Genomic DNA, 22,815 nt, shown 5'->3' on the forward strand with positions numbered 1-22,815 from the left:
TGTCCAAGTTACACATGCCTTCTGGTTCTTTTATGCATGACCAGTAAGGGCCAAACAGCTTGGAACACATCTACTATTACTGGAACAAGAAACTGTGATTGTTTTAACAATTTGAATGAAAAGATAAATTGCTAAGAGTACAAGATTGATGATGAACAAGAAAATGATGCATGCATTCTGTTGAGGCACAAAGTTACATTCCTGATTTGCTTTCCTCAATGGAAGCACTGCAGAATCAGCACCATTTCTTATACGCTGCACTTATTCACCTTCATTCATTTGCCTCTGCAATTCTTCACCTTCATTTCCTTCATACCACTGGAAGTAGTTGCACTTTGAACAACTAAAATATAGCTTATCCGGATTTCTTTCACTCTCTGAGATTCGTAATGTAGCCTTCCGGTTGCATTTGCAATACCGATTCTTCATGCTTAGTGATGAAGGTGAATTGTATGACTGACCTTGGAAGGATGAACTAGCCATTTCTTTGCTTGCTTTCCTCTTTAAGTTTTGCAGCTACTTCATGCGGTTCCGTCACCTTTTAATACCACTGGAAGCAAAGTCAAATTAGCCGTTGCATGTCCAACGGCATTGCACAGTGCTCATACCAGAAAATTTATCTTCAATTCACATTCCACCTACTGCAACTTTCTTAATCACAGGATTCAGTCAAACTAAGGGTATGAAGGGAATTAAAATACTCTCCCTCTTCCAAAACCAATATTCTAATGTTACTTTAGACACCAGGGGCTGACATTGTTAAGAAAATATCAATTCAAAGGGTGGTAAGAGAGATTTCTAAAATGTGAGGGGAGCTAAGTGATATTTGAAGAAATCTTAGGGGAGGTTTCTGATATTATCCCTAGTTATTATTCATTAAAACCAAACCAGGCATAGTTGGGTCACAATATATAATAAAAAAATATAATATAATTAAATAAATATATAAATTCTTAAATGTTAGCAAATCATAATCTATTCATATTTCATAGTTCATATACACAAATCATACACATACGTGTTCTTTAGTTCATGAATTCATATTGATAATATACACAAACATAAATGACAAATCTAAGTGTCAAACAAAAAAAAAGAAACCCTAATATCCCTTTTTAATTTTCTCATCTAACTGTCAATAAGACGACAACGCCCATGCTGGTATGGTTAATCAAATTAAAAAAATTGGGTAAAAAGGTGAAATCAAAAAAATTTTCAAAACCCACTAGATTTAATAGGTCAACAGTTTCACTGTCCGAGTCAAACTGTTCAAAACGAATTATACGCAACTCCAATCCAATTGCTAACTCAGCCCGACTCCATGACGGGTCCATCGGTTTGATCGATTCAACTGCTGGATCTGGTCGAGTTTAATAACTATACTCCTACCACAGTACTTTGTTCTACTTTTTAGGGATAATTTTGATTTAAAAAATTATCAAAAAGAATTTCAAACCAAAGAACGTAGATAATAATAATAATAAACCGCAACCCAATATTGGTTCATACTTTTTTGTATTGAGGTGATAGTGAGACAGCAACAACACGAGTAAATTAAAATCTAATCAAAGGCAACTATTTAAAAAGATTTCTTTAAATAATTAACATTTTGAAAAATTTTTTGGAATACTTACAAGGAGTCAAGAAATTTTTTAAAAAATATATGTATAATATATTATGTAATTTAAGTTATACCAAAAATTAAAATAATCTCTTTATACTTGTAGTTTGTAATATAAACCCCGCATATAGAAAAAAAAAAGGATTATAAATAAGTCAGAATTAAAAATGTTAATGAAAATGATCTAATGACCAAACACGCATCTAAGAATGTCATACATAATTTTATCTTTCTTGCATTTCTGAACTAAATTATTATTTAAAAAATGTCAATTTAAGGAAGGTAAGTGAGATTTAAAAATTTAAAGGGTGTTAAATGATATTACGAGTAATATTAGGAGAAATTTCTGAAATTATATCTACTTTTTAATAGTTTTTATTGTGATTAATTCTTTGCTAGACTCTCTCTCTCTGTCTGTCTCTCGTGGGAAAGAAAAACGAAAAATACTAGCATGGCATCCACATCGGGATTCACAAGTTATACATTTTGGTGTCAGCAACAGACGCACAGGCTTGTATTTTTTTTTTGAAAGAAAATAACAGGTCACGAAAGTCCAATGATTCACGAAAGTCCAATTGGTACATATTTATCTAATCAACTGTGTGGTCTTTTATTCACGACCACACATGATTATTATTATTATGTTAAAAAACGCGCGAAATGGCTGTGCGGAGGAGCATCCATCACAAGCGGACTTGATGAGGCAGAGTTGGACGGCCTTCGATTCGTACTTTGCCTGACTCCACCACACCACACAAAATCATCCATCACGCCGCCACCACCACTACGACGATGAGAAGGATGATTCCAAAAATCACCACTACTAAACACTTCTACAACAAATTTTAAACCACCAAAAGCAATTGCAAACATCATCAAAGTGAGCAGCAACATATATATATATATATATATGTGTGTGTGTGTGTGTGTGTATATATATATATATATAGAGAGAGAGAGAGAGAGAGGAGGCACTCACCGTAGAGGAATTAGGTCGTTGGATCTTGGATGCTTTTGTGAGTTGTGAAGTGCCTTGATCAATAGCATCTCGGGAGCCTTCAATATTTGTATCGATATCATCTGAACAATGGAAAACCATTACCACCACTTGCAGTAGCGCTCCTTTTTTAGTTTTAACGCCTTCCCTCCTCTCCAGTCTTCCCCCACTCCCAAAAACCGGCCAGAAAAAAAAAAGAGAACTGTGGATAGAAATCAGGTGAACACAACAACAAGTGCATATGACTAACCAATCATAGCTCCTTGTTCACGTACGAGAACAGCTAAATCCTTGAATATCTCATTCACCTCGCCAATCTGCTGCTGGATTTCTTTGATGCCTTGGTCCCTTTCTTCTATTATGGCTTCATTCAGTACTATTTCGCTTTCCACATTAATGACGTCCTGACTGAAACCAAATCAAATAGTCCAAACTAACATGAGACGCAATAATATGTTCATACTGCGGCAGTAGGATGTACTAATGGATCCACTAACAATTCAGGGCTATGCATTTTTCATTACTATTAATTATCTTCACAGGAGAACACAAGCCCATGTATGAAATAGGTCGAATTTACAACCAACCAGAGGTCATCCATCGTTTAAGAAGATACTGGGGAAAATAAGAAAATAGTAACAGCAAATTTCGATTTGGTATTGAACGCATCTGCACCAGTACCAGGTTTACCCATAGCGTCTTTTCTTTTTACCTTCTTGTATCGATCATAAGAGACGTATGCTCTTTACTCCTCATCGACTTCATCATATCCGCTTCACTAGGGCTATCACTGCAAACAAATCGCATGGTATGAAGTGCATAGCATCAAGCAAATACTGCAGGTTTATGATTTTTAAACAGAGAAGCCCCACAACCATGTGGGGACTCATACTTACAAATAACCTTTAAAGAGGGACCAAAGAGAGTAGAGTTTCAGCAATCTTTTTAAGCTTTTGTTCATCTAATCAACTGCATAGGATTCTTCTTCTTCTTCTAAGGCTCTTGAACGACTTGACAGTTAAAATATATAAGGCACATATTTCAACAACACGGAACTCAAACAGGATACACGTTAACAGTTTCTGTTATTTTAAATTTTCTATCAAATTCCAGAGTTTGGGATTATGCATCCCAAAAAGTTACCTGTATGACACAATTTGGTGGGGAGTCAAAGGAGCATAAGCTGATTCCCTCTCTGCTGCAAGCCTTTGGGCTTTCTGAAACTCTCTATGAATGTATGCAATCTCTTTCGCAAGCTTCTCATCAAAAATCTTCTTGCTCGCCTGATGTTGACACAAAGGCAGAAGAATGACTGAGCCGCAACACAATGTTCAATCCCAACACGGACAAGGCGAGCAGACAAGCATGAGAGGGAGATCCGAGGGAAGGTTCTTTGCAAGAGCATTTTTTACGCCTAGGTCACTTTGAAATGTATGCTATACGTTTTGGCGGTAATCGTGTAAAGCAGTTTCCTTCATCTAATCCAAAACATAACGTTTTTCTTTTTATAAAGGAAGGCATCTGATGCAGCAGTCGCTAGGAGTATGATGGCGGCATTCTCTCCATGAGGTGAGACAATTTAAGATGCTGTTCTTCTTCTTTGATGGTGAAGCAGCAAGATAAGTTGTGACAGGCATTTACGCATGACAAAATAAATAAATGAAGCAATGCAATAGTCTTTCAAACTCTCGAAGCCATATTGGCGAGTACCTTCCCCGCACCCTCCATAGCCCAAACCCTTTGTCAGTCATTTTAATCAGCAGAAGATGCAATTTTCGTTTGGCAAATGTTCTCTGATTTTACTCCATACTACTAATAAAGATGGGAGTTAGGGGCAGGGGGAAATCGACCTGAAAAATGTAGAGAATTGGACAGGCAGTGGCATCCCAAGGACAAAAACTTACAGCGTCTGGAGCATGAGGGTGAGTTTGGGTAGATTGCTTAAGCTTGGCTGAAGCATCCTCGAGCAATTGCCCAATTTGTAGCACTGATGTATGCCTGCAAATCAATACGGACATTAGTGGAAAGATTCAGAGGAAACTAACTGTTCAGATGATGAAAGAGGGATATATTAAAATTATATACAGTTTGTGGCGGAGGTGAGGGGTGTCCTTAGGAGTTCCAAGGTTGTAAACGAGGCGTTGAAAGGCAGCCAGGGCTGTTTTGATTCGAAAGACATCGCCGGCCAGCGCCCGACTACAGTCTTGCTTCGTCTGATCACCACGTATCGTCATCGACCGGCCGAACTCAAGGTCTTCAAAACTCATCTTTTTAGTTTTTGCCAGAAAGTCACCAACTTTCAAGTACTAACAAAAAAAAAAAAAAAGATTCCTGTTCAGTAGTCTGTAAACTCATAAATATTCCACAAGTTTCAAGGTCCTCTCCTAATCTCTTACTAACATTTTCTTTTGGGCTGTGGGGTTTGGAGATCTGCCTTCTGTAGCCGGTCTCAAACTTAGTAGTTGAGGTAGGACAACCGGGAAATTCTTCCGTGCAACAAAATAGGGAGAGTTCTTTCCCGGCCCGGGAGGACTGGAATTTAAAAAGGTGGATAGGGAGGGAATTAAATTTTTTTTTTTTAAATCTCAATTCTAACTAACCCCTTGCAATATATATACTTGGAATCAAAATAATATCTCAAAAAATATGTATTATTTCTTTTATATATATATATATATATATATATACATTATAGATCAAATTGTAATAAATTTATGTATACAAATTTCTAAAGACTCTATAATATAATAGTAGTTCACTGTTTGGAATGCAATAATTTTTTAATATAAATATGAATAATATAAAAACACTATTGATGATGTATTTATGCATTCATCAATATAAAACAATTAAACATAGGGTTGTAATTACATTTACCTCAATTTAATGATTTGTGAGAAATGATTGATACTATAATTTTTTATTTTTAAAAAAGAAGTTATATGTGGCGTGCTCGCCAGGCTCTGCTACCATTAATTTCATAGTTTTTTTTTTTTTTTTGGGCTGATTGCTTGCTGTTGCTGCTGCTGCTGCGCGCAATTGCACATCCACAAAGCAGCCAAGTCAGGAAGCTTCCTCTGTCTCTCGCCTTTTGTCTGTTTCAATTTTTTCGGCCTTTTGCCTTTTGGAGTTGGGACTTCGGACTGACCTATACAATATTAATATTTTTTTTATTGTTCTTACTTTTGTGTCTTATAATAAATATTAATTTGTTCATGGCTGGAATATTGTGATGATATCACAAGAAAATTCTAAAATTTCAATGTGAAGCTCTATATAAGTTTCTCACAAAATCTCAGAGAAAAAACACTACTAGTTTTGAGCATCACATGATATTCTAATTCTTACAGAATTTTTGGCTTCAATTTTTCATAATCTTTTTAATATATATATATATTGTAAACTGCTCTGGCAATAGATTGAATGATACGAGAGTCGAATATAAATGACAGATTTCTTATTGAATTAGACAAAAATCATCTAGAACGATTCTTCTGATTTCTTATAAGAAAACATAAATAAAATTTTTAATGCGGCTAGAAAACCAAAAAAAAAAAGGAAAAATGAAATAAATAAATGCGTCCATTTTGTTTGTATCCAAAAAATCAACGTGGTGCTCTTATGGAGTTTTTTTTTTTTTTTTTGAGAAATTCTTAGGTGGAGTTTGATGCGCAAAAAATCAACATGTACACGCAAGGACTCTTATAGCTAGTTTGTGAGTTGAGAATAGAAAAGAAAAGAAGAGAAAGGTTAAGTTATGAGAGAAAAGAAAGGATAAGAAAAGAAAAGAAGAGATTTTAATGTTGTTTTGGAGTTCTAGAAAGAAATGGAATGATTTTGGATATATATATATATATGTCAATAAAATTTTATCCAATACCTTTGTGAGGATAAAATGGGCAATTTAAAAAAATTTTGTAAGCTTCCATCAGTTTTCCTTCGCTTTCCGCCCGTTTTGATCAGAAAAAATTTTGCACTGTAGCAGCGTTTGGTTTCCCTTCAAGATCCATTCATTTCTTTTCTTTTCCGTTTCATTTAAATGTCCCAAACTAGAGTTGTAATCGAGTCGAGTCGAGCCCGAGTATCGCCATACTCAAGCTTGACTCAACATAGAGATAGGGGTGCTCGAGCTCGAACGAGTAGTATTATTGGAACTCGAGCTCGAAACTTGCTCTCAGTACTCGAGCTCGACTCGCATGGGCTCGAGTCCATTCGAGCATTCGAGCCTTATCGAGCTCTATTGAGCTCGAGTTATTACATTTCATTTTCTTGATAATTTTTGAGTGAAAAGTCATTATTGCCCTTTTAAAATTTTTATATAATTTGAAACATTTCGTAAATTCGATAATTTTTTTGGGTATAATGATAATTTTCAAAATTACAGGATTTGCAACATTCCTATTTTTCTTATGAATGTATCTCCACTCTCAAATTAAGATACAATTGAAAATCATTTTAATAAAAGTTTATTTTAAAAATTGAGAATAATAGAAGAAATATTTACAAAACGTGCTTATAGAATTTTTTAACTTTTTTTTAAGGTGCTTGCCAGATATTAAAAAGTATAAATCAAATGGTATGTTTTCAAACAGAGAACTTCTGGTCATTTCAAACATAGAACTTAAGTTGTATTACCATGAAATTTACGAAGAGGACTAGAGAATAACTAATTCATTCTATATATATTTGTAGTAGGGGGTGGGATTCCATTTTTTTTTTTTACCCTTCCACCCTTTCCCCCACACCATTCCCATTCTTAACTATCACGTACAGAATGCGAACCCTAAACCCAATACTGGAGAAAATCTTAAAAATCCTCGCTTGACTATTGGAAACTATTGGCATATCACTTTACTCGTTAAATGGGGTTGATTGAAGAGAAGTTACCATATATATATATATATATATATATATATATATATATATATATATATATATAGGCTTAATAATTTTTTTCTTCCATTAGTTACTACTTACTATTGTGCTACGACTTACAAGAACATTAGGATTGACCTTTAATTTTGATGAAGTGGCGCCTTTGAAATTTTTAGTGGTCATGGTAACTGCGAATCACTCCACCGAAAAAAAAAAACCAAAAAGAAAAAAATACAAAACCCGAAAATCCCAAACTAGACGCGGAACATCGCGTCAAACGGGCCAAACCCGAACCTATATAGTTTCAAAAGTTCATATTATTTTTTTTTACGATTATTGTTATTGTTATTTGTTTTTTTTTAAAGTTCGGAAAGGCGCCAGCCCAACATCCAACCCCCTGAAAACTGGGGACGCTTCTTCTCCAACATGTTCTCTGTTTCATACAAGCTCTCTCTCATTTCTCTCACCCCCAACATTTCTCTCTTCTGCTTTTCTGAAGCAGTTAATTAGTGATATTGAATCTCTCCCCAATTACAATTTTTCGCTACCCGCCATTTCCCCTGCTACCAAAAGAAAAAGAAGGAAACAAAAAAAAAAGAAAGGGAATCGTTTGAAGGATGTCAATGATGCATTGCCATATACTAATCTTATAATATATAGCAACGCATTGATGCACTAGTTGCTTGGAAACACACGTTGATGCATTAGTTGTATGAATAGATATGAATAGTAGCAAACTTTTTGGAATCTTAGTTTGGCTTAGACATAGCCAAACATGTGACCATGGAAATACACATCTGATTGGATTGTCACAAGTATCATACAAAACAGGTTCAAATTCCTCTGCTTTCTACTTTGAATTGCCTATGAATATGAAGGCTAAAACAGTTGGTAAACAATTATAGCATTGCATGTTGCACTTGGACTTCATCAAATTGATTTTGTAATCTAAATAAAAAATGTAGATAGCAATCAGTGTTAGATTGATGCATCAGTTTTTACAATTTGCCTAAAGAAATCTATGGTGAATGATATTTTGTTATCTTGTTTCCAAGTTACTTTATATAGCTTAAGCACTAGACAAGTTGGAATGGTCCTGCCCAAAGGTCCTCTGCAGTATCAATGTTAAGAAGCTTCTTGTGCTTATTGCACTTTTGCCGCTTTAGCTTCTAAAATAATATCACAACATAACTTTGTTTTTTATTTCCATCTTGTAAATTCAAAACTCATCTTCCAGTAGGGCAAAAATGGAACAGAAAAATAGTCTCTCTCCTATAAACAATTTTTAAATACAATTCTTACACAAAAGGGCTGACAATGTGATGAAAGTTGTCATTCTAAGGGTGGTAAGTGTGATTTTTCAAAGTTAAGGGGTGCTAGGTGTGATTAGGGAAAACCTCAGGGGAGGTTTCTGAAATTAACCCTTATTGTTATTGTTATTTGTTTTTTTTTAAAAGTTTGGAAAGGCGCCAACCCAACATCCAACCCCCTGAAAACTGGGGACGCTTCTTCTCCAACATGTTCTCTATTTCATACAAGCTCTCTCTCATTTCTCTCACCCCCAGCATTTCTCTCTTCTGCTTTTCTGAAGCAGTTAATTAGTGATATTGAATCTCTCCCCAATTATAATTTTTCGCTACCCGCCATTTCCCCTGCTACCAAAAGAAAAAAGAAGGAAAAAAAAAAAAGAAGAAAGGGAATCGTTTGAAGGATGTCAATGATGAAGCAGAAGAAGACGGTACAGAAGAAGACGGTACTGAAATTTGACACTACGCCCGATCTCCCCTTTTCAATTTCCTTTTCCTATGTTCTTCCGTTTCGTTTTGACACTTGATTCCACACTGAGACTGATTCTTTGTATGTGTGCTTGCGGCCCTTTTGCTTCATTTTGAAAATTTTCTTTCTACTTAATATGATACCTACTATATCGACTCTGATTTCCATGTGGATTTTTGTCTTCTTTTTTATATTTCTTGAAAGAATATGCTAATACTACTAGTACTTGTCTGATCTCCTAGAAATTTGGGGGCAAGTCTCGCTCGGGGAAATCTTACTGATTGTCTGCGTTGAAGTACTAGACAGCAATTGTTTACTGGATCATTGACCATGTTTTCCCTTTTTTAGCATGAACTAGACATCATAAATGGATCGATTCCTGATTTCCTTCTAGACATCAACACTCCGTTGATGATCTTTGGATGTTGAATCATGAATGATTAAGTTGACCCATCTCCTTTTTTTTTCCTCTTTAATTAAGCCTTTGATCTCTCCATCCTTTGCTCACAAAATGCATCCCATAGTCTCTCTTTTGGCTGTCTTGCACCGACTTAAGTTTATATGATTGCCTTGATGTTCTTGCATTTGAAATACTTCCCCTGTGATTTTGATAACGCACCCCCCCTCCCCCTCCCGCCCCGGGGGCCTTTTCCTCCAGAGTCAACAGTGCAGGAATTTAAGGGATTCGCTTTTTAATAAGTCAATCTAACCGCTTCTTAGTTTATGTGTCAGTTGAAAGCCAGGCATACCTTATCTTCTGGGACCAATTCTCATAATGAAAGGCTTAAGCAAGACCGCCCCTCCATAGTTTTCCCTGCACTTACCAGCACAAAGCCCAAAAGGAGACTCCACTCCACTCGCAATTCTTCTTCTTCACTGCATCTTCTTCAGGAAGCCGTTCTTACCAAATGTTCGTCAGGATCCCAAGAAGAAGATGAGTTGGCAGGGTCATTTAATCCCGGATGGATGGACAAAATCCATCACTGTCCTGTGTATCATCCATCAATGGATGAATTTGATGATCCATTTGTATACCTGCAGAAGATTGCTCCAGAAGCATCAAAATATGGTACTAATAACATTCAAAATCCTGTCAACGTTAACTGATCATTTGGTTCCTACTTTACTAGATAAGAAACCGTTATGTCGAAGTAGCATGCAGAATTGCAGACGTACTCATGCATGAATTAGCAACAACTATGAGCTTCTTCTTGTCTGGAGTTTATTGTCTTTCATGATGACTCAAATGCAAAAGTGAATCCCAGGAATTTGCAAGGTGGTTTCTCCCCTGATTTCATCTATCCCTGCTGGTGTGGTGCTGATGAAGGAGAAAAAAGGTTTCAAATTCACAACTCAAGTGCAACCTTTAAGGCTTGCAAAATGGGATAATGATGACAAGATCAGTTTCCATTTCAGAGGAAGGTATTATCAACTATGTTGTCTAATTGAACTTTGGAGTGGGAAAATTATCCCTTGATTGATAGTATCATTGTTTGGTTGTCAAATCTATTTGAACTTTTTTTATCATCTTCTGAAGATCATATCTATCTGTTTTGTACTTCGGCTATCATCTAGGAATTATACTCTTCGCAACTTTGAGAGCATGGCCAACCAGGAAGCGGCTCGAAAATATTGCGTTTCTGGATGTCTCCCTTCGGCATATTTGGAAAGGGAATTCTGGAACCAAATGGAAAAAGGAAAGAGAGGAACTGTTGAGTACGCAATTAATGTTGATGGTAGTGCTTTCTCACGTTCTTCTGGTGATCCTCTTTCAGGAAGTAAATGGAACTTGAAGGTAGCATTTCGCTGTCCTAAATTTTTGCACCTTGTGTTTGGTTGTGCTTTGAGTAATGTACCAATCTCGCCAGACTTTCCTTTCTTCCCCCCGGCGGGGGGAGGAAGCGCGGGTCTCTTTTCCACTTCTGCCTTTGATGGAATCTTTCATTTTAGGAACTTCCGCGCCTGCATTGGTGCACATTGCGTTTGCTGGAAAATGCAATCCCGGTAATTCATTATCAAAGCTGAACAATGTTCAAGTATCACAGCAACTTCCTTTGGCCTTACCAGATAACCCTTATTTTCAGGGAGTAACGGATCCCATGCTGTACATAGGAATGCTCTTTAGCATGTTTGCATGGCACGTTGAGGATCATTATCTCTACAGGTTCTTTCCATCAGTCAGACTATTCTCGATGGTCTCATCTTTCAACTTAGCATCCTAACTTTATCTTCTCCTGTAGCATTAATTACCATCATTGTGGGGCGCCTAAGACTTGGTACGGGGTTCCCAGTAATGCAGCACTTCAGTTTGAGAACGTCGTCCAGCACTGCGTGTATGACCGCCTCCTGTCTGTAGATGGAGAGGATGGAGCTTTCAATGTTCTTGCAGAGAAAACAACCATGTTTCCTCCCAAAATTTTGCTTCAGCATGGCGTCCCTGTTTACAAGGCTGTGCAAATGCCAGGGGAGTTTGTGATTACCTTCCCAAGAGCATATCACGCTGGATTTAGTCATGGTATGCTGCTGTTCGTTCATGGCAGGACGTACCGAGATGTATAACTCTGGTGATTGCATTTTCTCATCCTGTTTTCTGCAGGCTTCAACTGTGGTGAGGCAGTAAATTTTGCAGCTGCTGATTGGTATCCTTTTGGAGCCGAAGCTAGCCATCGTTACGCCCGCCTTAGAAAAATGCCGGTTATTCCTTATGAAGAGCTGCTTTGCAAAGAAGCAATGCTAGTTTCAGAGTATGAAATTAAGGAGAATGCCGATTTGGTCCCTCTTCGTTGTTTGAAGATTTCATTTGCTTGCCTATTGAGATTGCATCAGTATGCCCGGTGGAGAATAAAGAAATCAAGACCATCAGTGAACATACATCCAAAGTCTCAGGGAACCATCTTCTGCATCCTTTGCAGACGGGAATGTTATCTTGGACACTTGATGTGCAACTGTTATACCGATCCCATTTGCCTCTTCCATGGTACTCCCCTTCCCAAAAACTTTATTTTATTTATTGGTCTGAAATCATACCATACTAACCATCATATGATTCGGGCTTTCTCCTACTTCGTACTGCGGTTGCATTCCCATAAATAAACCAGAATTTCTTGGTTGGTGAAGCTATAATCAGCAGCACTTGCTTAATTATTGAGCGGTTACCATACATATATTGTGCAGGAAGCCTCATTTGTAAATGCCCGTGTGGGAGCAGCCGTAATCTTTTCATTCGAGATGACATGCGAGAAATGGAGGATGTGGCAAAAATGTTCGAGCGGGAGAAAGGGATCCACCGGGAGGTTGAGCGACAAATGAGACGTTGGTTGTTATCTGTGGAAGATGGAAGATGAATATAATATTTTTTTTTTCGTTGCATTTGCAGTGACTCATTCATTCAAAGCGTCTTTTCAAGTGTAAATTCATTGACGGATTACTTTTTCACATTTTATCAATCATCATTAATCTTGGCACAATTGGACAAGGAACAGCCATGCCAATATCAATCTTATTTGCAACATTTTCTTATCAAGAAAAGAAAGCCCGCAACTCACAGACTAGAAGAACAGATTCTATCCCCACAGAATGGGAAATCTTTTCGTCATCGTCATCTTAAGACGAGGTCAGAAAGCAGCCATCAAGCCGCCCGCTCCCCGCCAGGAGTGGTAGACCTTCTTTCTGTACCTGCTTGATACAGCTCAGATTCGTCCTTCAAACAGGTCGCCCGTCCCGTCTGCCAGAAGTGAACACTTCCCATTCCGCTACAAAAGTTTTAATCCACCAGTAACATCGTCCACCATGTCAGCAGGTCCTGCACGTACAGCAACCAACTTCAAGGATGTTCATGGTTTGAAGGCTAGCAAAATACTCGTACAACAAATTCAAATACAAGGCTTGAACAGTACAGATATCAGAACAAGAAAAACTCACCCAAAATAGACATCACGGTCCTCGAATCTGTTGTAAAGCAGAGAAAGAGAAATAATTAGGCATTGCTTCAATTAATCCAAAGACAATAGGAGCACGCCTATGCAAAGACAGCTAAATTGGCAGCAAACAGGGTAGACATCATTACAGATCTGCCATAACGGACTAATCTACTCCAAAAACATGAATTCCAAAAGCAACTCGCTTGATACGATTTCCTTAACCATGACAACTTAAGACACTGTGGAATTTGACTAGTCACTGCAAAGCAAAATCCTATCAATTATATTCCTATACCTCTGTCTAATTCCAAGTAGAACTCACAAAATAGAAATCAGTTGCTTAAAGCATGATTTATATATATGTGTGTGTGTCAATATATATATATATATATTAAACTAATTGATTGCTTTATTAGATACGCCTCTCAACTATAAAATCTTTACAGCCTCTCTTAATAAATCCAGCGTCTTTCTACAAGGATGTCCTCTTCGTTCTTCCTGCAAAGTGCAAACAATGTCCAAGTCCCTAGGCTTCAGTCTATAATTATGTCTAGAACATTATTCAGATTTCACAAATCAGGACATTAAGCATACCTAGATTCTTATCATTTAGGAAAAAAGAAAAAGAAAAAAAGTAAACCTAGATTTTTGTTTTCTTTGACCTATTTAACTTTTTCCTTCAATGCTGCCCCCACTTTTTTTTTTTTTTTTGTAAGAGGGGGTTCATAATTCTGGGGGAGTTGCAACTTGCAAGGCACACTATTCAAGGAGCTCTGTCAGAACGCTTCCAAAAAGAAATGCAAAAGAGTAGGCATCTCCTCTTAAAATTGGACAAATATAAAAGAACGGAGAATCACAGAACAGGAGGTAACTTAGCCACTCACTTGGTGCAATCTGTGTTCTACCCGCATCAACTGTAACGTGCGTTGGTAAACTGAGTGCCTTTGCCCTTTCCTGTCAGTTTACACAATAGTAAATATCAGTTAAGGCTTACAAAAAAAAATGTCAGTTAGGGCGTTTTGACATGAAAAACAAATATAAGATCTCAACTGAGCAATTATTTTGTTAACTTCTTCAATGGATTGCAAATCCAACTACACCTAGCAGAGGCAACTATGGCAGCCAAGCAAGTGCTATAGTCAAAGCGGTAGAATGATTTTAAAAAAGTTAACCAACCATAAGACAGATATTATGTTTCTGCCATGTCAATGACGAAAATGCAAAATACTCACCTGTAAAACCAGCATCTCATCTTCACTTTCAATTTTCACAACCACTTTAACCTGCCCACACATCTCCCACCTGCACATCAGAAAAGCCTAAAAGGGATCACGCATTTAAAACATACACAGTGCCTCTTGACTAGAGCCAGCCCAAGCAGGGATTACCTAGGAATTTACCTGTTCAAAGCTTTTGGTGCCCGATGAAGGATTTTTTTGTAGAGACCCAAGGTTGCATGACTATGATTCAAAAATTGTTTGACAGAAAGTAAGAACCAATTACATCACAAAACAAGATTAAAGCACATGAGAGAAGCTCAATATTCATTCTATGAACTATGTTAGTGTATTCATCAACATGCACATTTCCCAAAGGGACATCACCCTTGCACTTGTCAAATTATCATCACACATGTCTAGAGGCCAGAGAAAGCCTGAATTGGTAGGAAATGATTCGCACCTGCATTGAGCTGCAATTTTCCCCTTCCCCATCTTTAAGTCATTCCGGACAACCAGAACCTACATATGATTGGGAAAAGAAGAGCAAATGAGCTAGTGGATTCTTTATGCAGAAAAAAAAAAAAAAGCAGCACAAGTCGAGAGCACATTGGGGCCTGCTGGAATGCAAGTAAGGGCACGCAAATCTTCAGAGAAGACTAGAGATGGACCATTTTAAAATCTTCAAGTATGTCAGCTAGCTTTTCAATCTCGATGGCTGGTTTGAGCTGGTTGTTGTTTTTCCGGTAAGTGATAGGTGTACCAGTGTCAGTTAAGGCTGCAGTGGAACGAAATAGACGAGCAGAATGTCGGATGCCAATGAGGTAGCCGAAAGCAAGACAGCCAGCTCCAAGTAAGAAGGCACTGAGCCATGTCATGTCTATCATATCCAATGGGGCAAAAGAAGCAGGCAATAGAACCCCGAGTCTCCCTGCTGCACCCAATCACAAAGTCTTGTAAAATGAGCAATTTGGGGAGAGTAACCATAGCAAATACAATCACTAATGGAAAAAATTAGATGTCAGAGACTCTTTCTTTCCTCGAGTTTTACTAGTCAGATGAGGAAAATCTTTTCTTTTGTTTTCTTTTTTTCACCCGTAACAAGAACCAGTGTAAAACGCAAAATTGGAAAAATACACTACTATATTTATTTCTAGTGCAGAGAATCCATGTGAACCCTGGACATTTTCAATTCCAATCACAATGGCGATTAAGAAAGTTCAGATCATATTGATTCAATCAGTTTTCTCCAAAAGACATATAGAAATATGTTTGTTGGCTAATTAACCTAGATTACTATTATATTTCGAAATAGCAAACGCCAAAAAAAAAAAAAAAAAAATCCGAAACGTGAAGATAACACAGCACGAAAGCTGAATTGGAGAATAGATAAAGAGTCGAAATCAAAGAGGGATAGCAAATACAACAAAAGTATCCAAGTGGAGTAATATGTAAAACGTGAAGAAGCAAGCAAAGCAGCAGCAATAATAATAAATAACCAGAAGTTGCAGGTACCTTCAATCGATGCAACAAAAGATACAAATAAACTAGCAGCGCATTGGCAGAATAGGCCCGGCCGATCGACAAGAATGTCGTCGTCAAGTTTTGTTGCGTTTGGCCGGCGGACTCCTCAACTGGCTGGGCTACAAGTCTACAACTTAAATTACTCTACTGCCCTGCCTTCCACAACCGCTACGGCCCTACTAATTCTCCCTATTTTGCAGACACCGGCCACAGTTGAAATTACTACTTACCCCGCATTTGTTTAGGCTTAATGACACTTTACCCCCTGAAAGTGGGACGTAGCATGGAGTATTTTGAGAACGTGGCATTGTAAATCAACTTTGTACATTGGTAATTTGCATAAATCTTTATTATGACTGAAAAATTGGGGCACTGCATATTTAAGAATTAATTTTTATACATTAATAATATAGTAATTTTTTTTATATTAGTAATTTTAAATATATGTTATATATACATGATTTAAATTTTAAATTTGAATTCATATTGTACGTTACAATCTAAATTTGCTAGTGTTAAAAAAAAGTATATAGATCATCTATAAAAAGGGTTAAAAACAAAAAAAAATCCTCTGTGATATGCTTAATACACAGAAAAGTTCCCCGTGATTTCAAAACATATAAAACGACACATCAGAGTCCGTTAAACTTAACAAAAATGACGATTTCGACTATTAAACTTACCGAATTCCGTTAAATTCCATCGAAAATAGTCAACGATGACCGTCACATATTGTGACAATTTTTTATGGGAGACAATGATCGAATCCTTGACCTCCTAACATCATCGCCAAGCGTTAGAAGGCTGGGCAGTAACCATTGGACCACAGGGCTTAGTTATAAAAATGTTCTTCATTCGTGGAAAAAAAGAACCAAAAGGAAGCAGAACACCGCGTGAAAATAAATTAATTAAAAAAAAAGAAGAAAGAAACCCTCAACTCAGCCGGTTTGAACTTTCCGGGTTCGGATGGGGTCCAATTCAACAGGCATTGAAAAGTCAAAGAACACCGTCCTCCCTTGAGAGTTGAGACCCTTCCCTTCCCCTCGTTGCAAGTTCAAAAAGGGAGACCCATTAAAGGGGAATTTTTCCACAGCAATAAAAGAAAGGCGCCCCCAAAGGGGCCCAACTCATCATCAAAAGTCACTAGTCTCCTCTCCTAAGTTATTTGGAGTCAATTGGCCTTCCCAATTCCCAATTTCCCCATCCCTTTCTCCTGAGGCTAGTCGACTTGTCCTGCTGTGTGCTGCGGTTATCTGCCTCTCAATTTCTCAATCAACACGCTACCCATCATCTCTTTACTGCCAACTCAGCCTTCTACTTCAAGACCTGTCCGCCTTCGAGTCTAAGGTACCGTCTCATTCGACGCTTTCCTTCTTTCTTTCTCTTTTTTTTTTTTTTTTTTTTTGAAAAAACAAAATCCGGCACCATCGATATATTTCTATGCGGTGAGTACATCCGACGTTTTTTTTTTAAAAAATTATTTCAATTGACTTCCCTTCCCTCGATTCCTTGCTTTTGTGATCAGCCCTGGAATTCTCTTGCCTTTTTTGGGAAAATAATTTCCTGTCGGATAGTTTGAATGGAATGTTTTAAGTTTTTGTCTGTGGATTTCAATTGATTGATGAATCCAGTAAAATCATACTTGTGACTTTGATTTTCGGGCTTGCTTACTTTCTTTCTGTTGTGGGATAACATAAAAGCCAGAGCTTCGGCGGATTTTTCAGATTGAAGTTCCCAGTGGAAGTAATATACTGTGGTACCAATTTATTGGACAAATTTTAGAAAAATGAGTGACAATTTGATGGATAAAGTCAACGCCCTTGGCGAGCGCTTGAAGATTGGAGGATCCGAGGTCGGCCAGAAGATCAGTGCCGGTGTGAGCTCTATGAGCTTCAAGATGAAGGAATTCTTCCAAGGCCCCAACCAAGCCGACAAGGTGGTCGAGGAAGCCACCTCTGAAAATCTAGACGACCCTGATTGGGCCTCTAATCTTGAAATTTGCGACATGATCAATCACGACAGGGTCAACAGCGTCGAGTTAGTACGCGGTATTAAGAAACGAATCATGTTGAAGATCCCCAGGGTTCAGTACTTGGCTCTCGTCTTGCTCGAAACCGTGGTAAAAAATTGTGACAAGGCGTTCTCTGAGGTTGCTGCTGAGCGGGTCCTTGATGAGATGGTCAAGCTGATTGATGATCCCCAGACCGTTGTTAACAACCGCAACAAGGCTCTCATTCTCATTGAAGCATGGGGTGAATCTTCGGGCGAGCTCCGTTACTTGCCCGTTTTTGAAGAGACTTACAAGGTGCTACCGTATATCCCATATATCGATTGCTCCTTAATTGGCTGTCTCTTGATATCTCTCTTGTTACATTTCTTATAATTTTGCAATTTATATTAACCCCCTGTTATCCCTACCTCTGTTTGCCATTGAACTTCTACTTCGTGTTTTATGCTCTTTGTTTTTCACTCAGTTTGCACAAGTTGATTTGATATATCAGTGAATTCTGTTTTTGAGAATTATTCTGGTGGAAGGAATGTACTGGTACAAGTATGTCTTCATTGTTTTTAAAAATGGAAGCTTGAAGAATATGTAATCATGAGTTAAAGCGAATGTGTGTACATGTTCATCCTGTTAATGTGGTTTTAATGTGAAAACTTGTGATGGATGAATTGGTTTTTGGTAAGTTTTCTCCACCGAAGAGATGGAATACCTCAAAACTTTGTGATAATTGAATGTGAATATTCCTGGCAAACGCTAAATTGTTTGTAGACTGCAGCTTTTTTATTACTCCTTAACTTCTCTTCTTATTCAAATTCTTTATTTTATTTTATTTTAATTTTCTCTTTTAATTCTATTTCAGAGTCTAAAATCAAGAGGTGTAAGGTTCCCTGGTCGCGATAATGAGAGTTTAGCCCCAATATTTACTCCTGCAAGATCAGTTTCAGGTTCGGAAACAAATGCTGCTCTCGCACCACAACTTCATCAAGATGTTCCTGCACCAACCTTCTCGGCTGAACAAACAAAAGAAGCATTTGATGTTGCAAGAAACAGTGTCGAGCTTCTTGCCACTGTTTTATCGTCTTCACCACAGCAGGATGCTCTAAAGGTATGTTTACATTGGTTCTTGCAGTCATATCTCAAAATCGAACTTTTGTACTGCTGATTTTTATTTCCATTGGAAAGCTGAAAGGAAATGCCAGGTTGATTTTTCTTACAGATTTTTTCTTCAGTCAGACAGACAGAATGCTTATGCTGAGTATTTTGTTATGATCCTTTCTTTAAGCAGGTGTAACATTCTAGAAATTTCAATCTGATCCATTATCTTCAAATAGGAATTTAATCACTCAAATGGAGAATGAGATAGGATTTCTTTTCTTTCTTTTGCTGCGGAGGCTGCATGTATGAGTGGATAGAGATTTTGGGTCGCATGGTTGCTTTATGAGCAAACAACTTTTACTTAGTCATTTTCTCTTCAAAAATTTTAGCTATCATACTAATTTGGTTGTTATTCTAACCATGATGATGCATCTGACAATAAGCCACTCCTCATCAAGGTGCTTAAGTATGAATTCTGGAGTAGTACAGCTGCATGAGGGTGGTGTAGGCTTGATCTATCTGATCTATTTTAACTAAGATCTTGAGCATGCATTTGGAAATTGATTATCTATATACATGACTAAAGACTTGTTTTTTAAATTTATTTTGTTCACGAGATGCTGAAGGTTTTAAGAGATAAGATGCTTCATAGGTGTACGTTGCATGGATTTTGGAAAGGAATTTCATCCAGGAAAATGCATTGATTAATTTCTTTCCTTGAATATGGCATGATTTTTATGTTACATTGTTGATTATGGTTGCATTTGGTACAATTAATTATCCTTGGTTTTTTCTCCATTCTCTTTCAAGCAGGTTTTGGTGAGGTGTGAGTTGTAATAATTGATTTCTTTTGAGGTTGAGATTATTGTATTTTCATTTAGGCATGTATCCTTCTTACTGATTGTGCAACCTGAAGTTTGTTATGCCAAGCTGTCATGTTTATCTAGAGTTTCTCTTTGCTGCAGTTGAGTTCGTATGTGATCGTGTTTGACCTGTTCTGTTTTTGCATGTATATTTTATGCTGATGACTTGAAGAATCAAACATGACAAGGCTTGATGTGATGAAAACTTTTATTCATTAAGAATTGTATCAGATCTTTGAAAGAATTTTAGTTAGGCTTGCTTGATTTACTTCTTTAATTGCAATGGAATGTCTCCTTCTATGTCAAGGAATAGGCCACAGAATAAACATCATTTATTTTGCTATTTAAATCGCAGAACCAGGAAACTGATCTCTGGGTAAATCTACAGGGTGAAAATAGGCTTTCTTCTGTTGAAACAATGTCGATTTTTGTCTTTATACTTTGGATGGCTGAAACTTGTCTGATTTTATAGTTTATTGCTAGAAATAAGACTTTATCCTAAATACATGACAAATAACAACAATAAATGTCTCTTGGTTTATGTTTTGGTGTTGTGAGAAATAGACTATGTTAATATCATTTTAGAAGACAAAATCGGAAATCGGCAAGGGATGCAGTCGTAACTTTAAGGGATAGTGACTTAGCTTTGGCATGGGAATCTCTGGAAGCCAGCCACTGTAGGTGGCTGCAGGATATCTTATTTGACTGATAATGGGTGGTAATATGAAATCATTTTGTATATATTCACTTTGAGGTAGTTTGGGCCATATACATGTATACCTTGTATTCTTGAGAAGTATATGACATAAAAGCAGCAAACCAATGGGTATTAGGCCATTGACTAGAGTGCATAATGCACTTTAAATTTATAAAAGCAAACAAAATTGGATTGGGGTGGTTTAAGGAGATCATCTCAATCTCTTGATCTTTTGTGTATGAACTCATTTTTCTCCACCAGAATCAAGTTTGATAGAATTCCGCACAAGCATCAGGTTACACTTTATGGTGTGTGGGGAAATCCAGACAGCTGCTAGCTTTCTATAATTGTTCCCTAAGGGCTGCTTTGTCTCTGGATTTTTTCGAGCTTGAAGATCTCTCTCTTTCTCTCTCTATCTCTCTCCACACTCAGCCACACATGTGCATTCAAACACTTACAATTGGACTGCAATTTAGACCCAAAGTTGAGTTGTTCTCACTTCTGGTGCTTTTGTTTGTTTTCACAGGATGATTTGACCGTGACACTGGTACAGCAGTGTAGGGAATCTCAATACACTGTGCAGCGAATCATTGAGAGAGCTGGGGATAATGAGGCGCTGCTCTTTGAAGCATTAAATGTGAATGATGAAATTCAAAAGGTCCTCTCCAAGTATGACGATATGAAGAAACCATTAGAAGTGAAGCCAGAGCCGGAACCTGCTATGATACCAGTGGCTGTTGAGCCAGATGATTCACCCCGTGTCGGAAAAGAAGATGCATTAATTAGAAAACCAGCAGGTTCCCGAACTGGTGCGCAGGGAGGGAACAATGATGAAATGATGGATGATCTCGATGAGATGATCTTTGGAAAGAAACCAGGTGGCACTTCTGAAGGAGGGCATAATGCAAAGAAGCAGCAAGGGCCGAAGGATGATCTCATCTCCTTCTGAGTTCGCTGTGGGTGAAGGAGTAGTAGTAGTGTTTCTCGGAGCACTTGGAAGCGTTTGATTATGTTCATAATTCAACTTAGGCGGTATTGATCCTAAAGCATGATGACTTTAATATATATATATATATATATATATTGGAAGAGTTTCTGAGTACCTTTGTTTCTGCACATTTGGTATAAGAAGGCTAAATTTGACTGAGTTTCATGAACATAATTGTAGAACCGTTTGTTGGGTCGACGATGTTATATGGCATTTGTGCGTTGCTGTTAGGGGTGGCGACGGGGCGGGACCCCTCCCCCATCCCCCGCCCCGCTACCTACAAACTCCCCCCGCCCCTGCCCCGTCCCCCGCCTCCCACTCGCCCCGCCCCGTCCCCGCCTCGCCCCGCTTCCCCTGCGGGGGTACCCGCGGGATTAATAAAATTTTTCCCGCTAGATTAATAAAATTTTATTATAGTTAAATTTTAATAAATAATCAAGTACTAAAATGTCAAAACATCATCAAGTTATTATCCATTTTAATTTTACAATTGAAATTCATAAAAATAATCAAACAAAAATTATTTGAATACAATCTAATATGATGAAATAAATACAACTAAAATAGTTAAGTTTTCACTTTTGGTACAAATACAATCACTAATTCATTATTGTGTTTGTGCTTTTTTTTTAGAAAAAATGTTATTCTATTAAGTATAATTAGAAATTTAGTATAAATATATTAGTAAATTTAATATAACTAATTAATAAATTCTATTAGTAGACATGTCTAATTATTGATATAATTGATAATATTAATTATATTACATGCACTAATATACATTATATAATACATCTAACTAATAATATCATTATCATAACGCTCCGTTTCTAAACGGGGGGAAAAAATTCCCCCCCCCGCCCCCGCCCCCGCCCCGAGAGCCCCCCGCAGGGCGGTTGCCCGCGGGCACCCGTCCCCATTGTCATCCCTAGTTGCTGTAGCGGGAGTGCCTTAAAAATTTATAATTTAGTTTTCCATATGAGACGAGACGGCATTGCATCTGTGGCGAGGGTTGAAATGCTGATTTTGATAGAAGATGACCATGTTACCCTTATATGCTATATAAATAAAATTTTATTCTAATTAAATAATTTTTGATGTAATTATTTAATTTTGTATGAAGAATAAATGATGGATTTGAAAAACAATGGACATAAAGATAAATGTGGAAGTGAAATGAGAATAGGAAGAAAATAAAAGGACCATGAAAAATTGTCTAATCTTGAGGTAATTCAGT

General features: G+C 37.4%; 4 protein-coding genes across 11 annotated transcripts; 2 read left to right on the forward strand and 2 right to left on the reverse strand.

The window, feature by feature from the left end:
• Nucleotides 1–2,105: 2,105 nt before the first annotated feature.
• LOC113724764 (syntaxin-22) lies at nucleotides 2,106–5,181 on the reverse strand. Of its 2 annotated transcripts, none has more exons than XM_027247638.2 (8): nucleotides 5,019–5,181; nucleotides 4,704–4,924; nucleotides 4,523–4,616; nucleotides 3,762–3,901; nucleotides 3,331–3,408; nucleotides 2,869–3,026; nucleotides 2,601–2,701; nucleotides 2,106–2,451 (listed from the first exon to the last, which is right to left on the reverse strand). In XM_027247638.2, exons 2-8 carry the CDS (start codon nucleotides 4,883–4,885, stop codon nucleotides 2,389–2,391), a joined length of 816 nt encoding a protein of 271 aa, XP_027103439.1. In that variant the 5' UTR covers nucleotides 4,886–4,924; nucleotides 5,019–5,181; the 3' UTR covers nucleotides 2,106–2,388. The 2 variants fall into 2 exon arrangements, with proteins under 2 accessions (XP_027103439.1, XP_027103438.1); XM_027247637.2 differs by having other exon boundaries at nucleotides 2,106–2,454.
• A 4,023-nt stretch (nucleotides 5,182–9,204) lies between these two features.
• LOC113724765 (lysine-specific demethylase JMJ13-like) lies at nucleotides 9,205–11,864 on the forward strand. Its single transcript, XM_027247640.2, has 7 exons — nucleotides 9,205–9,246; nucleotides 10,002–10,338; nucleotides 10,535–10,691; nucleotides 10,845–11,064; nucleotides 11,220–11,273; nucleotides 11,354–11,433; nucleotides 11,510–11,864. The coding sequence occupies exons 1-7, from the start codon at nucleotides 9,205–9,207 to the stop codon at nucleotides 11,826–11,828; spliced, it is 1,209 nt and encodes a 402-aa protein (XP_027103441.2). The 3' UTR covers nucleotides 11,829–11,864.
• Nucleotides 11,865–12,667: 803 nt separating this feature from the next.
• Nucleotides 12,668–16,113, reverse strand: LOC113724766 (uncharacterized). Of its 4 annotated transcripts, none has more exons than XM_072073115.1 (8): nucleotides 15,922–16,112; nucleotides 15,078–15,340; nucleotides 14,870–14,928; nucleotides 14,590–14,649; nucleotides 14,422–14,491; nucleotides 14,074–14,143; nucleotides 13,191–13,217; nucleotides 12,668–13,090 (listed from the first exon to the last, which is right to left on the reverse strand). In XM_072073115.1, exons 2-8 carry the CDS (start codon nucleotides 15,291–15,293, stop codon nucleotides 13,062–13,064), a joined length of 531 nt encoding a protein of 176 aa, XP_071929216.1. In that variant the 5' UTR covers nucleotides 15,294–15,340; nucleotides 15,922–16,112; the 3' UTR covers nucleotides 12,668–13,061. The 4 variants fall into 4 exon arrangements, with proteins under 4 accessions (XP_071929216.1, XP_027103442.1, XP_027103443.1 ...); XM_027247641.2 differs by having other exon boundaries at nucleotides 12,668–13,071; nucleotides 15,922–16,111; XM_027247642.2 differs by having other exon boundaries at nucleotides 12,668–13,071; nucleotides 15,078–15,337; nucleotides 15,922–16,110.
• A 917-nt stretch (nucleotides 16,114–17,030) lies between these two features.
• Nucleotides 17,031–21,737, forward strand: LOC113724768 (TOM1-like protein 1). 4 transcript variants are annotated; one of them, XM_027247644.2, is made up of 4 exons: nucleotides 17,031–17,277; nucleotides 17,631–18,235; nucleotides 18,795–19,040; nucleotides 21,117–21,737. In XM_027247644.2, the coding sequence occupies exons 2-4, from the start codon at nucleotides 17,717–17,719 to the stop codon at nucleotides 21,537–21,539; spliced, it is 1,188 nt and encodes a 395-aa protein (XP_027103445.2). In that variant the 5' UTR covers nucleotides 17,031–17,277; nucleotides 17,631–17,716; the 3' UTR covers nucleotides 21,540–21,737. The 4 variants fall into 4 exon arrangements, with proteins under 4 accessions (XP_027103445.2, XP_027103444.2, XP_027103446.2 ...); XM_027247643.2 differs by having other exon boundaries at nucleotides 17,635–18,235; XM_027247645.2 differs by having other exon boundaries at nucleotides 17,655–18,235.
• The last annotated feature ends 1,078 nt before the right edge of the window (nucleotides 21,738–22,815 follow it).

This window comes from Coffea arabica, chromosome 2c (assembly GCF_036785885.1).
Source record: "Coffea arabica cultivar ET-39 chromosome 2c, Coffea Arabica ET-39 HiFi, whole genome shotgun sequence".
In the NCBI taxonomy this organism is placed as follows: Eukaryota; Viridiplantae; Streptophyta; class Magnoliopsida; order Gentianales; family Rubiaceae; genus Coffea; species Coffea arabica.

Excerpts from the sequence above, each read along its gene's own strand:
- LOC113724764 (XM_027247637.2), bottom strand. The coding sequence starts at position 4,885 with ATGAGTTTTGAAGACCTTGAGTTCGGCCGGTCGATGACGATACGTGGT. Across the intron at positions 4,617-4,703 it reads CCTCACCTCCGCCACAAACT|GCATACATCAGTGCTACAAA; the intron begins GTATATAATTTT and ends ATTGATTTGCAG. Across the intron at positions 3,027-3,330 it reads CTTATGATCGATACAAGAAG|TCAGGACGTCATTAATGTGG; the intron begins GTAAAAAGAAAA and ends ATTTGGTTTCAG.
- LOC113724765 (XM_027247640.2), top strand. The coding sequence starts at position 9,205 with ATGTCAATGATGAAGCAGAAGAAGACGGTACAGAAGAAGACG. Across the intron at positions 10,692-10,844 it reads AGTTTCCATTTCAGAGGAAG|GAATTATACTCTTCGCAACT; the intron begins GTATTATCAACT and ends GCTATCATCTAG. Across the intron at positions 11,274-11,353 it reads TGCTGGAAAATGCAATCCCG|GGAGTAACGGATCCCATGCT; the intron begins GTAATTCATTAT and ends CCTTATTTTCAG.
- LOC113724766 (XM_027247641.2), bottom strand. The coding sequence starts at position 15,293 with ATGATAGACATGACATGGCTCAGTGCCTTCTTACTTGGAGCTGGCTGT. Across the intron at positions 14,650-14,869 it reads AAAATTGCAGCTCAATGCAG|TCATGCAACCTTGGGTCTCT; the intron begins GTGCGAATCATT and ends TTTGAATCATAG. Across the intron at positions 13,218-14,073 it reads TAGAACACAGATTGCACCAA|ATTCGAGGACCGTGATGTCT; the intron begins GTGAGTGGCTAA and ends GCTTTACAACAG.
- LOC113724768 (XM_027247644.2), top strand. The coding sequence starts at position 17,717 with ATGAGTGACAATTTGATGGATAAAGTCAACGCCCTTGGCGAGCGCTTG. Across the intron at positions 18,236-18,794 it reads TTTTTGAAGAGACTTACAAG|AGTCTAAAATCAAGAGGTGT; the intron begins GTGCTACCGTAT and ends ATTCTATTTCAG. Across the intron at positions 19,041-21,116 it reads CACAGCAGGATGCTCTAAAG|GATGATTTGACCGTGACACT; the intron begins GTATGTTTACAT and ends TTGTTTTCACAG.